General features: G+C 31.3%; 1 protein-coding gene across 1 annotated transcript in view; it reads right to left on the reverse strand.

Moving 5' to 3' along the window:
* LOC143236143 (synergin gamma-like) overlaps nucleotides 1-18,823 on the reverse strand; it is a 61,035-nt gene that overhangs the window by 25,650 nt on the left and 16,562 nt on the right. Inside the window, exons 3-7 of the mRNA XM_076474430.1 lie at nucleotides 18,203-18,321; nucleotides 9,776-9,960; nucleotides 7,615-7,758; nucleotides 5,889-6,089; nucleotides 4,704-4,942 (exon numbers count right to left, since the gene is read on the reverse strand). Of these exons, the coding sequence (XP_076330545.1) occupies nucleotides 4,704-4,942; nucleotides 5,889-6,089; nucleotides 7,615-7,758; nucleotides 9,776-9,960; nucleotides 18,203-18,321 (888 nt within the window). The remainder of the gene's footprint in view (nucleotides 1-4,703; nucleotides 4,943-5,888; nucleotides 6,090-7,614; nucleotides 7,759-9,775; nucleotides 9,961-18,202; nucleotides 18,322-18,823) is intronic.

Consider the following 18,823-nt stretch of genomic DNA (forward strand, 5'->3'; position numbering starts at 1 on the left):
ATTATTAAAGGATTTCATACCATCTACTGACATTGTTTTATATTTAATTACTCAATATGTGGATATATATTCATTCTAATTAAATTTCCTGGTTGTGCTAAAATAAGTTTTTTTTTCTCATTAAATTATATGTTTATTTTCATTAGCATGTTTTGCTAAAGATGAAATAGTAATATTACTGTTTTTAACATTTCTTTTGTGTTCATCCATTCTGAATTTTAAATTTCTTCTAGTTTGTCATATATAAACTTTTTCATATTCACATGATTTCATATATACCATATTTTTCAATGAAATAAATTTTATCTTTAGTTGCAATGATAATTTGACTAATTTTGTTTATTAGTTTATGCATCAGAAAAATGTTTATTTGTTTACAAAACTGTTTTATTATTTGGTGAGATAAGCAAGGTATATATGGCAGAACCACATTCCTTTTTACATTTTTCAGCAAATGGTTTTCATGTAATACTTTCATCCCAATTTTTATTTTTTTCACAGCTCTTTCATAAATACCAAGATTAAAACTAAAACCTCTTTTTATTGCTGTGTGATTAATTAATAATAATTCATTATTAATATCATCCTGTTTACAACATAATTTTAGTATCATATCCATACAAAAGTGAAAAGCAATTGTTTTTGAGATTTAGTGTGACAAAACTCTCAATGTGGCAGAAACTTTTCTCTGTAATATATATCAAAACATGTACAGCATTTGAGACTGTTTCCAAGTCTCATCAAGATTTTATCATATTTTTACCCTGTACAGTAAGCTACTTGTATTTTATTGTAACTTTGAGACTGGAAACAGCCTCATTTTTAGAATTAAGTAAAAAATTAATTGTTGTTTTTATAAAATTGAGTTTTTTTTTAACCTCAAGATTACACAAGTGCCAAGGAATTAAAAAAAATTAAATGTAGTGCTTATACATTCTGACATATTAAGATTAAAATGCATTGTTTTATCAAGAGAATACCATCACTGTGAACAGTATTTATACTCATTTTACCCCAAAATCTCCTTATGTTTGGGAAAATCATGCATAGTATTTTTGAAAATTTCAAATTTACATATCAAAATTGTAGTTTTAGTGAAAATTATAATCAATTTAATTATTTTGTAACTTACAGATACTTAGATATCTCCAATGTTCATGAAATAATGTTACTAACTTTTAAACTTAACTTCTGTGAGATGTTAATGTGTATTTTTCTCTTAAAGTCATGCTCTTCTGCCACCAGTCTTGTGAAACTCCAACCTAAATTTCAAGTAAAAACATGCAAAATTGTGCTACAACATGATAATGTATCATGCAGCAAAACATTTTACCAATAATGAAATGTACACAGAGGTAAGTATCTATCGAAAATGTATTTTCACATTAAAAAAATTTTAAGTTTCAATATGACAACTCACCTCCATCCACAGATTAGCTAGAAAGAAACAAATTGTGTATGTATATCAGAAGATATGGAAAGGGGAAGTCAGAGCTAAAAGACAAGGAGATGGAGAAACAGAAACAAAGATAGGTTTTGTTTGTTTTGAATTTCACACAAAGCTACTCAAGGGCTATCTGCACTAGCCATCTCTAATATAGCAGTGTAAGACTAGAGGGAAGGCAGCTAGTCATCACCACCCACTGCCAACTCTTGGGCTACTCTTTTACCAACAAATAGTAAGATTGTCCATTACTTTATAATGCCCCCACAGCTGAAAGGACGAGCATGTTTGGTGTGACGGGGATTCAAACTGACGACCCTCAGATTAAGAGTTGAGTGCCTTATCCACCTAGCCGTGCTGGGCCAACAAAGACTGGATATTCTGTGAGGGGCCATGAGAGGGACCCCTTAAAGGGTGCCCAAAAACTAAGCAAGGATGTGAGGGAGTGGATAGAAAGGAGAATATGTATCAATAAAAAGATGATCTAGATTATAGGCAACCAAGCCTAAGAAATGAGGTACAGGAGAAAAAAATAGAGGAAGTAAGCCTAAAGAGGAACAATCAGAAATAATAAAAATGGAAGAGTAGTGGGTGAGGAACCAATCCACGGAAAGGACAGCCCATGACAATGTGCAATGCCCCCATAATATGACAGTATATGAAATACACTCAAATAGAACAGGCCCAGGAATATTTTTGAACACTAGCTTCTATATTTACATGTTATGGCATTAAGAAAGATTATACAATATTTATTACAAGTAATGTTATGGAGTAAACAATTATGTCTAAACCCTATCGTCTAATGGTATGTGAAGTAGTAATTAACCAAATATAATCATCACAGATTATGCAAACATGTTAAAGAATAACAAACAAGGATGGAATATTATCAACTACATGTAAATGCTAAGAAAAATGAACTATAGCAAAATATATAATAGTGTTTATGTGTGACATGTCAAGTAATGGACAAAAACTAAATATTACCATCCATTAGTACACCTTAAACAGTAAAATATTATGACAAAACAGTAATCATTAAGTGGACATATTAACCCTATTGCCACAGAAGTCCTTTACTGCTCATAACACAAGGTTTTAGTGTTTTACATCCAAAATTTTATTAAAATACTTATATAGTATATACTTTTTAAGTTCTTAATTCTATAAGGCAATATTTTTAAAAAATCCTGAATTTCCCCTCGTGTGTCACACGATATATTTTCTCTTAGCATGTCATCATCTCTATTTAACCAATCACCCTTCGAAAAAGTACGAAATTAAATGTAAATAACTCTTTATAAAATCATCATTGCTCAGACAAACCACATTTATTAGTATCCAATTTTGTTTGATAAAGAGCTATCAAGTATAATATAAGACTCCTACCACACCTACCTGTTACATCTTCTCATTCATAATTCATCAATAGTTCTCTCTTACATTTAATTATATATTACTTATAACCAATAAAAAGTCAATGTTTTCATCTATAAAATGATGTATTGTATAACATTATGTTCTAAATGATTAAATGTCAATTTCACTCAAAGTACCAATATTGTTCCTGTAAAAGTTATTAACTACCTTAGATGAATTTGTAACCACTCTTGTTGCATAGTTAGAAAGCCAGAAAAAGTTTGAAAGGTAAGGGAATTTGTCTGCTTTTAGCATGTTATTAATTGCAATACTATGATTAGCATAAAATAATTTTGAGTTAACTCTCTTCAACAATAAAGACCAATAAAAAAGAAGATTGGTTAAGCATTTCTTGCTTTTCACATTTATTCTTTAGGTATAATAATAAAAGTAACTAAAATGCAAAAATAGGGATCTTTTTGGGTTATTTAAGATTAAATTAAGTAAAATAAATAATAATATAATAAAAATGTTTCACAATGCACACACCCAAGCAGATTGTAGTAGCTCGTGGGTTATGTAATTTTTGATACAGTAATGTGAGCTGCACGTGCCCCTGACTCATTTACAACTTGTGATGGTGTAGATGGAAGTTAAACATGGTTAAAAGGTCAATAAAACAATATAATTTAATTATAAATACATGTATACTGTTACACACTTAGAGCTACTTAAATTAAAGAAATGTTACAATTTAGAGTATTTCCAGAGAATAAAAAATGGTAATTTAGAAGGTTTTTTTGGTGATTACAAGGTCAGTTAAATTTACTGATTATGTTTTGAAACAAGGTAGAGAAATAACAGATAAACTATAACGTTTTAATGAAAAAACATATGAAATATATTTGGGAGGTTTTAAGGATTACACAAAGGAAATGTGAGATGAAAAAAAGTATTTTTAATTTTAACATAAAAATTACTTTGCACTTGGACCATTCAAAACAAATACTCAATATATTCTTGGACAAATCTTTATCTCATTAAAAATACTTCACTAAAAATATTATTTTTTGTATGTAAGACTTGTAATATTAACTGAAAGACTGCCAAATTTTGTGAAGACACACACATTATATTGGAAAAGTATTAAACCTAAAAAGACTTTAAAAAGAGTACAAATAAGTAAAGTGGTCTGTAAATTGTCCGAACTCATATTGAAAGAGTAAAGATTTATTGAATAAAGTCTGCACATTATCACCAAAATGTAGCAAATTCATGCAGAATAAATGTTGAAGAGGGTCCAGGTGGCAAGACGAACCCCACCACAGAATGTATGATGGCTGTCACAATCTCAATAGACAAAGAACTTCCTAAGTTCATTGGTACCTACAAGTAATATCTGTAGTTACATCAATGCAGAAAGAATTCAGGTTAATTTGTGAATTCAAAGTAAAAGGCTGAACATACAAAACAAAGTTGTTGAAGTAAATTACCTCAAGAAGTCTCAGCAAACAGAAACATCTTAGCATGACTGTGCTGAGGTAAAAATGAAGATTTTTGCATGTGAATGTAGAGAAACATTAGTTCAGGAAAGTGTCATACTCATACTGGTGAAAGGTTTTGCTGCATGTTTTCACATAAATTTCACACCCCTAGTGGCATGCAAATCTGAGACAGTGGAGTGAGACTTCAAGAGAAAACTAACTAATCTGTGCACAGAAGAGAGTCATTGTATCAAAATATCTTTTTTTTAACTTGTATTTTTTCAGATATTTAGGAAAAAAAAAGGTATGTTATTCAGAATTTTTTATATTATACACAATAATGAGAACAGAATGTGTAGAAAGACCTTAAAAGAGAAAGCTTACATTAACATATGTTTAGGAAAAACTCTTACCTGAGCAAGAGCTACAAGAGCTAATCCCATATACAATTCTTCTTCAACTAATTGTCCTGGAGTTGTTTGACTGATCAGTTCCCAGATCAGGCCTAGTAATCCTCGCTGAAGACCAGACGACAACAGTATGGGATAAAGACATTGCGTATCAATTGGATGATTTCCATCTCCTGTTACTATCTTTTGCACCTGATGATAAAGGCTGGGAACTTTATCCTTCCTGCACCAGGGTGGAAATGCTAATAATACAAAAATCATAATTTTCTTTATTTTAATGATTACCAAATACTTCTTGATAACTTCTCTATTACAGTATATATATATATATAATATTGGGTTATAGAATATGCATTTTGCAAATACAATATTTATGCAAGGCTTAATACTGAAAGGCTGAACTTTTTTTACATGAAATTGAACTACTGCTGAAAATATTCTAGCAAATTCAGAACATAATCTACACACCAACAATACAGTAGCTTCTTAAATTCATTTACATGGAACTTAGCTACTAATGACTACATTCTAGCAAACTTAGAACATTAACAGAATACCACCAATAAAATAACTTATTTCTGTACTTTGCTTACATGGAACTTAACCACTGATAACAGCATTCTAGTAAACTCAAAACATAAATTAAACAACAGCAATACAGTAGCGTACTTTTGAACTTCATTAACATTTGCAACATTCTAGTAAACTCACAATATTAACTGAACACCAATGACACATTAGCTTCTGAATTTCATTTACATGGAACTTTAACACTTCTAACAACATTCTAGTAAACTTGGAACATTAACTGAGCAACAGTGAGTACTTTACTTCTCAACTTCATTTACATGGAACTTAACAACTGTTAACTGCACTCTAGCAAATTCAGAATTTTAACTGAAGAACACCTATATAATAGCTTATTTCTGAACTTTATTTACATAGGGCTTAATCACTACTAACTACATTTTAATAAACTTAAAACATTAATTGAAAATGATCTACACAGTAGTTTCTAATTGCAGTTCACTTTCCAGAAGCTTAGCTACTGGAGACAACATTCTAGCATATTGGAAACATTAAATAAAAATGACCAATAAAAGTTTGATAAAATATAGTCAGTAGTTATGAAGTTTGGAAAGGAACTGATACACCTTAAATAATAACATAATTGAAAAAATTAATTACTTGTTTTAGGTAGCTGAAAAATTTGGCCAAATTCATCCAAATCCTGAATATTTTTCCAATTTCTTGCTTTCTGGCTGTCAGTGAAACATGAAGTCTTTTGATGGCTGCTTTGTTTTATATCATTAACAGCAAGTTTGTGGAATGGTTTTGACTGCTGAGGTTTTGAGAGATCTGAACAAGCCAGCATCATGTCTTCTAAGCCTGTCTCAATGTAATCAAGTTAATGTACTAAACAAAAATGTAAATAAAGGTTAATTCTGTTACTGGTGCTTAGGGATTCATTTAGAAGCTTCTTGAATAATGAAAAAATGTCCAAACTAGTATGAAGTGTTCCAGAGGTGAAAAAGGTCCAGAAAGAAAGAAAAATTAATTCTTGATAATTTGTAAAATAACTAAAAATTTTTGCAACACAGTGGATTTGGTTAAATTCTGTTGCACAGAATAAACTCTGATGCCAGAACTCAAATTGAACAAAAATATCAGTATTATAGCTAGAACTACTATTATTATTATTACTAGTAGTAACCTTTCTGTAAAACAAATATCAGTTTTGTACAAGACAACTACAGTATAAAAAACATTAATTTTTAATATTCTAATAAATTATTACCAATGTTAATAATTCATCTTGAGAAAGCAATTAAACTTACATCTCATTGATGGTATATTTACAATAATCTTCATTATTCCACTACATATTTCAAATCAAATACATTGTAAAGGATGTATTTCAGAGCTATCTTATGCCTGCCATTGGTAATCACCCAGAATGACTTTAATCACTTTTATTAGGCCTAAAAACTTATTGCTTTACCAGACTAAGCATTTAAAATTACTACAAATCATCAATTATAATAAGCTTGTATGATTCTTTACAAGAAAGATTCAGTATGCTGTAAACCTGATGACTACAACCTACTTACATTATAAGTATGTAACTCTCATGAATGTTCTTCATAAAAATGAAACTAATCAATGAAATAGTTTAAAATTTGTTTTGAACAATCCTAAGATTGTATTCTAAAGATGGCTGGTATGGGTAGTAAAACATTAATTAAAATAAAGTAGAGAACAACATTTTGACCCTCTTAGGTTATCTTCAGAATAATAGATTTGTTTGTTTTGAATTTCATGCAAAGAGGGATATCTGCACTCAGAATAATAGACTAAGCTTCTCTTCTATCTCATGTTTCAAATCCATACACTGGTGTAGGTTTATTCAGGCTATAACTGAACAGTGTAAAATTTCTTCTCTTTATTGGATGTAAGCATGCCATTCAACTTCAAACTGTCACCTGGTAACAACAGCTTTGGCTCTGCAAGTAAGTATAGCTGACCTTAAGCTAACAAATTTTTTGAAAGTAAAATCCCCATCTAGAAACTCTTAGGAATTTTCCAGATGCTAATGAAAAACGGGTAGAACTTTCACTTGACCTACTATGCAGTAATCTTTATTATATTCTCATAGTATCAAAAATAATAGCTCATAAAGTTTAAACTAGTAAATGCCAGCAAATCATGACAGCAAAACCTGTAGTTTTAATTACCATTTTAAACATTTCTTTTTAAACTATAGAAATAAAACTTAGGTAATATAAAAAGTTAATATTCTTGATCATAGTAATTTCATTAAAATACATTCATATTATAGCAGTTTAATTAAATTTTGAATATAATTCAGTGACATGCATATGCATTTTAGTTATAACTGGAAAAACATTAAAACCTTTGGATGGATCATTCTTCACAATGGCTTTCTGTTTTACTTGACTGCTTGTTACTTGCTGTTGTGCCCATGTTACTGATGTTACCTCTTGAGATGTTTCTAATGGCACCTTCACTGCAGGCTCACTATGAGCTACTGGCTGATCTATAGAGAAATGAAAAACAATTTGATATTCAATTTCACCTAAAAGTCCTAAGACCTTTTAACTAACAAATTAAGTACTTTAATATTTTAAAGATATGGTCAACTTTGTTAGGATCTAAATTAATTTTACAATCTTTAAAGTTTGAAAGCAAAATAAGTATGTATGATAATTTTAATATTTTACAAACTAAAAACAATGTTTTGTATAAAAACCTTGTGCACATGTTTAGATGGTTTAAGCTTTACAATCTCCATGTAGACATCACACAAGTGTGCCTAACAGTTAGAAAGAGCTCAATTTACAGTATAATCTAACAATGTTTATTTTGAAATTTACAAAATGTTGTCATCACAGAGTATAAGAAATTGACTACAGTACAACTGGCTGTTTGATCAGCAACACCTATTTGTTTCTTGCCTAAATGTTATATTTAGAGATACAATTAAAACTGTACTTAGGTCTTCCTATTATATTTAGTTAATTATGATTCAAAATGCATAATAAAAAGGTTTAAATATTTTTTAAATATCCATAATAATATACTTTGTATCTGTTCTCAAGACTTATGATATTATGCAGTGAATGAAAATTTTGCCAAAGGGTTGTGTATATATTCTAAAGAAACTGTAATAAGACTTAAAGGCACCATCAACTTGCATACTGATAAATAATATGTGGTAAAGGACAAACATGAAAAATAAAATATTAAAAAATTAACAATATATGAAAAGGAAAAGATCCAAATTTACAAGTATAAAACAACATTAAGATATTTTACAAAATATCAAAAGGTAAGTATTCTTTTTTATTTCTTAATTTTATTCATTTCATTGTATTGTATATCTATGATAATAGAGGTAGTTATATAGCAAAGAAAATAAAAATAATCTGTAAACATTTACCTAAAAAAACTTTAGATATCTTTTTAGAGGGTTTTAGAGATTGTGCAAATGAAATATGAAAACTACAAAACAGAAAAAAGTATTTTTATACTTAAAATAAAAAATACCTTGCACTCACTTTGTTAAGAGTTGAATGCAAATAACTACCAAGAGAAAAATAACACTTTTAGCCTAAGCAATTATAAAGCCATCATTATTTGTGTACAGGACACTCATTAACAAAATCTTACCAGGTTTTGAGAGGATACATTAAGAAATCTCATAGTTACTTCATGTATTGTTGTACAGGTGAAATTTATGGCTCAATTTCTGCAAATTTCTTGAGCTTGCCATGAAAGACTTAAAGATTTTTTTTTGTTTTTTTGTTCTGTTGTAAAAATTGTGAGCCCATAAAAAGGAGGGCAGATAATGAAAGAAACTTTAGGGACAGAGTGCACAACAGCAGGTGACTGGAACTTCTTTTAAAATTTGCAAGAATAACCACTATTTAACAGGTGTTTGTGCAGAAGATCAAATATCTAAACTTTTAAATTCATAGCTCATGTATAAGAATATATTTAGTGCCAACACATGTAGAAGTATCAAACAAAACCAATCATTCATTGCTTAAATCCAGCCACTCATCCATTCATTTAGATGTTAAAATTACTGGTCACAATATTTGATATGATGATTTCTTTATTATTAATATAGGATCTTCAGACCTTGAACTCTCATTAAATTTACTCATAACTAAAGATTGTCTTAGTTTTAATGACTTACAAACCTCTTTAAACCTAAAATTTTCTAAATTTACACTTAATACTCAACTCTTTGTTGAGAATAATTATAATTATGTCATACAACTTGTAATTCATGAAATATTCACAAGATGGACAATAATGATTTTGTTCCCTTCCATCTACATCTTTATTCAATAAGTAAGTTAGCAATTAATGACACTATAACATTTGTCAATATATATCTTTGTAACAGCATTTTTAGATTTTGATGAAGATGAAATATGTTTCTTTTGAAACATTCAAAGCCTACATGAGAAATTTAATAAAACAATCTATCTCCATTCAAAATATAAAATTTTCTACCTGTTGCTATATTGGTACTTATGTTGATAAAGTTGGCTTGTGTCGGTTTTGATCCTCTCCAAGTATAATACTTATGTAAGAATCTGGGTTTATTGAGGGTTTCAGGCCACACTGACTAAATTGCTTTAACTTTCGTTGTTGCATTTGGAAATTCCGTTCTTTTTCTAGTTTGCTTTTTTGTTCTGAGAGTTTTACAGGGTCTGGTTGCTGATACCTTGTGAAAATTAAAAAAAACAATAAAAACTTGAGGTTACTAATCCTCTTTTAAAGTAAAAGTTAACTTCTTGCCTGAAAATGTATTTCCAATAGATACCTTCACAAAGAGAACTGCTTTGTCCCCCTATCTTTTGTCTATGAGATTTGCATGACACTAGCTTTAAGTTAACTCCTATCTAAAAATCACAGATTAACCCTATTGCAACAATAGGTACTAGTAAGTGACAAGGATTTCCTATGTTTTAAAGGCCATGTTATTGTGTTTGTTGACTTGCACTCAAATTTTTATTGAGCTAGTATTTTATAATTTTAAGTTAATAAGTTTGGAATCAAATTATAGATAATAATGTAAATTTTAGTATTATGTATCAGTTACTTTCTTAATTGTAAAATAAATATTACAAGAACACACCTAAATATTGACCTTTGTGTGTGACATGGTATGTTGAATAGAGCATTGGTTAAAATTATATGACTGTAATAACCAAATACAAAGTCTGTAGTTTTGTACAAATTAGGAATTCAAGTTATTGATACTGAAAAGCTAGAATTTAAAATAAGAACCTCTCTCTTTTATATATATTAAGGTACCACACCGTTGATGTTCCAAAACACATACAGAAAACCTACCCATCTCTTTTTCATTTTTGAAAATATTTCCTTATGTCCTTCTGTTGGCCTTCTCAGCCATTTTCAAATATTATAACATCAACTCATTTTTCTATCCATGATTTCAAGCTGATAAGTGAAGTCTTTAATCAGCTCAAAATTTTATGTTGTTTTAGTTCAAAATACAGCTTAGTTACTAAGTTTGATACATTATACTGAAAATCTACAGCACTGATGTAGTAATTTAGGATTATGGTTATTTCAAGTGTACATATAAAACTTTAAAAAATTTCCTTTCATATTCTTCATGTGAGAAATGTGACAAGTTTAGCAACCTATGGCAAGTAGCAAACAAGTACAAAGTTCATAACTAGAAGAGATAAAAGTTTGTTATACTTCTTTATTTACTGTTTTATGTTTTAACAAAAATAACTTCAAAAATATTTGTAAGTAGTAATTATAATACATTAAAAGCAAGTGTATTTTATATCAAAACTCATATAAGACAGGTCGTTTAGTAAATGTCAGTTTTATATTCTTGGATATGGTAATGTGAGTGCACATACTCCACGTCAATATAACTTCTGTCATGTTAGCCACACATGGCTAGAAGGTCAATATAATAAAAATAATAAAGCTGTGTAAATATTATGAGATTTAAGCTATTTAGACTAAACATTTGTAGTCATTACTGAACAAAAAAGAAAAAGCATACTTCATACTTACTTCCTAATTTTATATGGTTGTTCACAGACCCCATACAGTTAGGGTACAAAAATTGCAGACAAAATAAAGTTTTGAAATTTATTTAGGAGGTTTTAGAAATCACACAAATGACATCTGAGATTTTGGGACAAAAATAGTTTTTAATCATAACATGAAAACCAAATTTGCATTCAGACTAGTAACAAAACAGACTGAATAATAAACAAATCTTTCATAAAATATTTCATTAAAAAAACTTATTTTTTGTGTGCAAAAGACTTGTAATCTTTACTAAAAGACTATCAAATTTTGTGCAGGTACACATACTGCATAAAAAATTATAATATAAATACTTAACTTATGTATATTACACCAAGCCTGTTATGAAAAGTTTAACATAAATTGTAGTATTGAATGTGATATAATTATGTAATAACAGCCTCTTCACCAATAGCAAAGGGACACAGCTTCACTTGTGCAATAATTCTTAAATACTTTGATTTGATTCTTAGATGAAGCAAGAAGAAAGTGCACCAGAAGTGGAGAGAATGAGTGGGAAGTTGTACAGAAGTATCTACTGGAAACATATTTTCGGCTAAGAAAAATGTTAATATCCATGACAATTTCACACCTCCATACACAAAATAGTTAAAAATTGCATGTTGAAATTGTGGAGAAAGCACAGCAAACATTAAACCAAGATGAGTTTCATTCAGAAAGAGTCTGCAAGGAAAGACCCTAGAATGTGACAACTGATGGCAGGAGTTCTATAGAGTGCGATGGATTTACTATCTACTAATGATGTTTGTTAAACTTAAAGTTCTCTTTAGAAATGTACATAATTTATACTGTTGAAAATGTACTGGAAAATTCCTACCTATTTACTGAAATTGCAGAAGATTCTTGAGTGTAAAATCAACAATATCTGTATGTGTACATAAACATTAGTATATCATCATTATTGTTGTGCAGGCTGAAATTCCTAGAAACTTTTCTCACACCTATAAATGTAACAAACATGATGCACCAAGACACATTATATATATTATTGGTTTGTTATAGCTGGTATATAAAACCTCATTAACCACAAATGTCATTAACACTTATTAATCAGGAAATTCTGATACATGACCAAGAACGTCTACATATTTCGAACATTACAAACTACTTAACTTCAGTGGACTGACATTGGAAATTAGTATTTTTATGAAGACATTATATAACTTTAGCAGTTAAAAGCTCAATGCAATCAGCAAAAAAGGAAGAATGCAGAGCTAGTTAGCTCCATCTTAAGTAAATTCTAACTATATCAAGTCAGAATTAATTTGCTAATTGTCAACCCTCAATATGATATCCAGTTCCAGTCTAGATAGAAGACTCAACACTGTTTGTAAGTTTGTAAAACTTTTGTATTTAAGCCATTATTTGAAATAACTTATTATAAGTTATTATTGTTTGTATATAAATATATATTTTTATCAAGAAAGAAAAATGTGTGTATCAATCTTGTTTGCAAATTTTATAAACTTGATAAATATTGACATTTACTTAACTTCTAAATCTAAATTACAATCTAACTCAGTTTAATGCTATTGACATCATGACTGATAAAGTACTCAAATGATTAATGAGAATGTGTGGTGTGTCTCACCTCAATTCAACTGGATACACAGAGACTAGGGTGATAAACCCTTGCCACTGCCAAAGAAGAGTACACAGCTGTTTGAGGGGTGACTCACACTACACAGACAGTATCACAGCTGTCCTAATTCACACCATATTGTACCATACACAATCAGTGAAGAACTCTCCAACATTTATCGTCCCAGCAGCTAGGCACTGGTAAGTAACAAGGGTTTTCTATGCTCCTTCAAAAGAAGGAAGGAAGCTTGGGGAGTCCTGTTGGATCTCCATCAAACACATGCCAAAAAGGTCTTTTTCTGGAGAAAATGTAGTGGGTGACAATAAAACCTTATTTTAAAAAGTCAGCAAGCAAGAGACAACGAAGTGGGAAATTACTTCCCTGGTGTTGGCTTTCTCCACAGAAGGGTAGGGAACAGGCAAATAAGTATAATTTTAGTGCCACAAGGATACCTTTAGTGGTCTTGTGGAATACCCCACCTCAACAATGGGCAATGGCATAGTCAGGGCAGATGGACTGAGTGCTTTCTACTACTCCTTGCCTGATACAGATTTTGGATAAAAAAAAACACACCCAAGAAGACAACACCAGCCACTCGACAAGATTCTTTAAATAGAAAAAGTGTAATAAAGAAGAAAATGCATTAACCCTTTTTAAAGATGGTATATAGTTTTACTGAAGAACAGTGGTTGGAGGGAGTCATGATCATGCAGGAGACAAAACAGTCAAATGATGCTACATACCACCTGAAGGATTTAATCCATATTGATGAAACTAAGACACAAAAGAGTGAGAGATGATAAATCTAATTCAATAAAACATGAAAGAACAAACACCTTCCCAAGCCACTAAATTCTTAGGAAGAAAAGTCCAGTCTGGATAGAGGAGTAAATATGTACAGTGAAAAAGACTGCATGAAGCATCAATGGCATATACATCTAAATGACACTGACCATAAAACAAAGAGGAAAACATGTCTTTAGAGAAAGGTATAATGAACATGAAGTCAACAGCTTAAAAAAGAGCATGTGAAATTACTTCAAGGAATAAGTCAATCATGGAAATAGGGTGAAGGGGGTTTGACAAAAAATAAGGATTAGAACAATGTGGAAAGGACAGAAGAATAAATGTCTGAAAATAATGTGAAAGGCAAAATATAGTTGATAAAGCTAACCAAAAACCAGCAATAGTGGAAACTGACAATTCATGATCCAACAACCATGTGAAGAAGGCTAAAAGGTGGTCTACAGTAAGATGGCAGGAAAGGAAGGTAGAGGCTGACAGACCATGGTTGAAAAACTCACCACTTCTGTTGACAAATGTGCAGAGTTTGATAATGACAGGATTTGGACAAGACAAATACTACATAGTCAGAAAAGCTACATAGGCAATAAACTGGATTAAGCCCCATGTGAAGAAGAAGGGCCAACTTTCCTTGGTGAAAGAAAGACATGGTTGGAGTAAGAGAGTATAAGTATGGGACAGAGAAAGAGCAGGAACTGTGTGCCAAATGTCAAAGTAGAAGAAATTAGGGTTGTTCTGGTCAAAGAGACACCAAAGGGGCCCAACAAGGAGTGTCATTTATCAAAACAAAATGAAGACACATAGGAGAACAGGAATAGGAAGATAGACATACAGAAAAAGGAATAACTATTCCTGGCAGAGCACTTTAACTACCACAGCCAAAGGATGAGGAACTACAAAGAAGAAATTGTCTGAATGGATCGTGAACAGTTAATCCATAAGAAGAAGGAGGTAAATGGTCAATGGATAGCAAAAAGTTCAAGGATGTTGAAATGCAATAAACAATCCTCCAGAGCCTATATGCCGAAAGTCATGTAGTCATTCAAAGATGCCCAGCTCAACAGAAAAAAGCATCTGTGAAGAGATGGATTTCTGTTTGGGGATGGTGACAAAGGGATGTCCATGGTAGGGTTAACATGGTTGAGCCATCAAGAATAATCCTTGAGAAAAGAAAAAGAGATGCACACAATCAAGGACAATGGATCCCAAGAAAGATTCAACTGCTCTAGCAATTTAAAATTAAAGAGGCATCTGTATGTGGCCTAAATAAATGAATTGTCCAAGTGAATCCAGAATTCTTGCCCAAAAGAAACAAAAGAACCTTGTGTGTGCAGGATGTGTTGGTGATAAGGCATTCAATTGTTTGCAAGTAAATTGGTGAATTCTGAGCTCAACTAAAATGAAAGTTGAAGAACATGCTCCCATGTAACAAACATAGGTCAGTGCAAAAAGACTTGAAAGGCTTGACATGATAACCCAGGCAAGCAGTCTCCTTCAGAATGATACAGATGTGAGAGGAGGAGTCTAACTGAGAAGAGGCAAGGAGACACCAATCATCTATGTAGTAAATAAATCTCAGCACACTATATGAACAAGGCAGGCAAATGCCCATGACTCTATTAAAGAGGTAAGGAGTAGATAGAATGTTGATAAAAAAGAGCAGAGTACAAGAAGACTCAATTCTGTTGGATGAAACAAAGAAAACTTCCTGAGGAAGAGTGACCAAAATGTGTAAAAAAACATTTTCCAAAACAAAAACCTTGATCATCTACAACCAGACTGAAAAAAATCACCAAACAGAAAAGAGCCCTTCCCTGTGGAACTAAGGAATGTTAAAAACTAGTTAAGACAACAGACTGATTGGATACCAGTTCGCAGTCATTTTGAGGACCATAATATGAGGAGAGGAATAACCAGTTGTAGGGGTATACATCCTCTCATTGGCATTCTAGGCCAATAGATTTGAAATCGCATCCTTGCGACATTAAATATAAAGAATAACAGAAAAAGCAGGAAAAATGAAAAAGGTAAGAAAGTGAAGAAATTAGGAGAGACAAGCTGTACATGAGAACTTGAATAACTCATCTATCACATAAAATTGGAGAACAAAGGCTGGCAAAAAGAGACAGACAAGCATCTCAAGAGCTAGACTTAACATGGTTGTCAATGATGAGATGAGTGAAGGCCCTGGCATATGGAAGTTAGAGGACATGAAGTAGAAGAAGGCCAGGAAACTGGGATGGATAGGGGAGACATGGATTCAGCAAACCTTGGAAAAGAAACATAATAATGAGGTTGTGAAAGTCATGAAACCACAGAAGTTAATAAGGACTGATGGCAGGGTACCTCGGTCAGAGTCTCAAGTGAGTAAGGAACTTTCTTGAAGACTTCTGAGAGAAGATATGGAGCCTGACAAAGAAAACAAAGAAAAGTGGGACAGAGGCATACATTAACTGGGAAAGCATCTTGTCCAAATAAGCCCCACCAATGTTGGAGCCAAGTAAGGAATAATAGCATAAAAGTAGTACAGGCCAATATGATGAAAGGAAGAAAAATCTTTGCAGAAAACCTTCCCCCAGCAAATGATGAAATGCTTCAGATGTTAAGGTGAAATGATAAGATGTAACATAAAAGGGTAATAATAAAAAGATGAAAGTACAAAAATTGAGAACGAGAAAAGGATATAAAAGTTTAGAGGTCTACCACCCTGTGTGGGTATAAAAGATTCCAAAATCTGAGAATCCAATAATGGAAATGAAGAATAACTTTAAGCCAGGACAAAAGAACAAAGTAGACAAGAACAATGAGGGTTAGTTGCATTGGCATGGAACTGGTCAAGAAACAAGTCTGGATGGACATCAATATCAGATGAATGTGAAAGGACTCTTGAGTATGGGTTTTATGCAGCAAATCACAGGAAAGGGGCAATCAAAAGACAAAGGAGGAAATAAAAGAACATACCAGCAAAGTCCTGCCAAAAAGATATTAGAATGGTGAGAGGTTTCCTGCACAGGTAAGGCTGTGACAAAAGCAAACCCTGGTGGGAGACCAGCCAGTCAAATATTATCATCCTAATCATGTTAAAATGGGGGAAAAGGAGCATTAGCTAAAAGAATGGGAAGAGGGGATCCAGCACACATGAAAGAATCCACAACACACTGAATAATAGTTGTTATGTCCTCCACAGATAACAAGCACCTACTATTCATAACATAGTTGTTATACTAGGAACACTGTCACTATTACAGAACAAAGCAGAAATTACCATTACTTAACAATTCACAACAGTTTAGTTAAAAAAGAAACTAGTAAAACTTAAATAAATAAAGTTTTGTAAACTAGCATAAATCTCACATAATTTATTATTAATTTTTAAAAGATATCCATCCTACATAACACCAAGGAAATGATATGAAGTTATCTTGAGTATAAGTGTTTGAGGGAGTTAATGCACAAGGATGTTTTGTCATCCTCTGGTGGATGCCTACTGTCGTGTGATGATGTCATCATGCATTACTGCAGCTCAACTGAAACCCAATTTTTAATTGGGGGTTAGCTCAAAACAAGTGGCATGTTAATCTCACATCTGTAAGGCATCAAGCTACTCTCTGTGAGGAGGTGAAGTCTTATCTTTGAGAACTGAATTTTAACATGATTAATATCCATATCCCTTTTGCCTGTTAAATGTTACATCAATTATTACTTAGTACTAAGATTTTAATTTAGATTTGTTTTAAAAACTGATAATGAAAACCACATTAATTATAAATTAAAAACACACAGGATGAATAAAAAAAGACTCAATCTTTAGGAACTAAACTGCTCAAATGAAATTTTGAAAGAAAGACCAGTAAATATTTATATGAAACTCTTTCATAATACTGATGAATCAAAGGTATGTTAGAAAAAAAAACAAACAACAAATATGTTGAGAAATGAACTGTAAATACAGAAGAAATGGCAATGACAAAAAATGACATTATATAGTACCAACACCCACAAACAAAGAAAACAGTATAGAGAATCTGTTTTCTCTTTTCCGATACATACCGTTTTTGTTTAAGCACAAAGATGCACACTGACTTATCCAGGTTATGCCCACTGCATAACTCAAATCACCAATTTTAACATTATAAACTATCAAGCTTACTGATTTCTCCCACACAGAAAAATAAAACAGGTCTTTCTGAAAATGAATACATATTATTTTACCTTTATTTGTCATTTTATATCTTAATTAGTTCAAATGTTTTTATTTAAATATTGTGCATAAATTTATCCATAATTTCAATTTCTACTACATAGACCATGTATGAGAACTATTTTACAAACAAATTTTCTTCATTCCATCAAGTTTTTCCATTACAATTTCCAATTCTGCAAATTCTTTAAAAGTGTTTTTTTTTATTATTCTTATCACAGACAAGTGTCATGTGGAAAGTAATGCAAGTAAGGAAGGTCCAATGACTTATTAACTTACCCAGGTTGTCTTGGCCTGAAGATTTCTGTTGTGACTGATGGAACTTGCTGATAATGAGTTGCCATCCTCTCATTACACCTTATTACGTATGCAGGGTTTGGAACAGAATGAGAAATACCCTACCAAACATAAGCAATCAGAAACGTTTCTGATTAATTTGATACTAAATATCTGTTATTTGGTTACTGTTTTTCTAAAGCAAACAAATCAACAGAGAAATTGTTATTTGAAAGCTATTTTTCTCCTCTGCTTATTCTGTAATAGATTTACTTATATATATTTTAATATCGATGTTTGTTTTATTTAAATATATACATTTAGAAATGTATATAACTTATATCGTTAAATATGTAATGTGAAAGTCCTGCCTGTTCTCTAAGTTTCTAGAAGATTCTTATGCATACGAATCAACAATGTCTATAAGTATGTAAATACCAGAATTGTTTGGTCACTGAATTTCTGAGAATCTAGCTCAATCAGTATAAAAGTCAGCCAACGCAACATGTAGGGAGACCTCTCCAGTGCCGCCTTTGTTTCGCTCCCCCCCTTTATCACCCATAAATTTTACAATGCCCCATCACACTTCATCACTTTAAACAAGTAAAAATTAAATACAGTTAA

The sequence above is a fragment of the Tachypleus tridentatus genome, chromosome 13, assembly GCF_004210375.1.
Source record: "Tachypleus tridentatus isolate NWPU-2018 chromosome 13, ASM421037v1, whole genome shotgun sequence".
Classification (NCBI taxonomy): domain Eukaryota; kingdom Metazoa; phylum Arthropoda; class Merostomata; order Xiphosura; family Limulidae; genus Tachypleus; species Tachypleus tridentatus.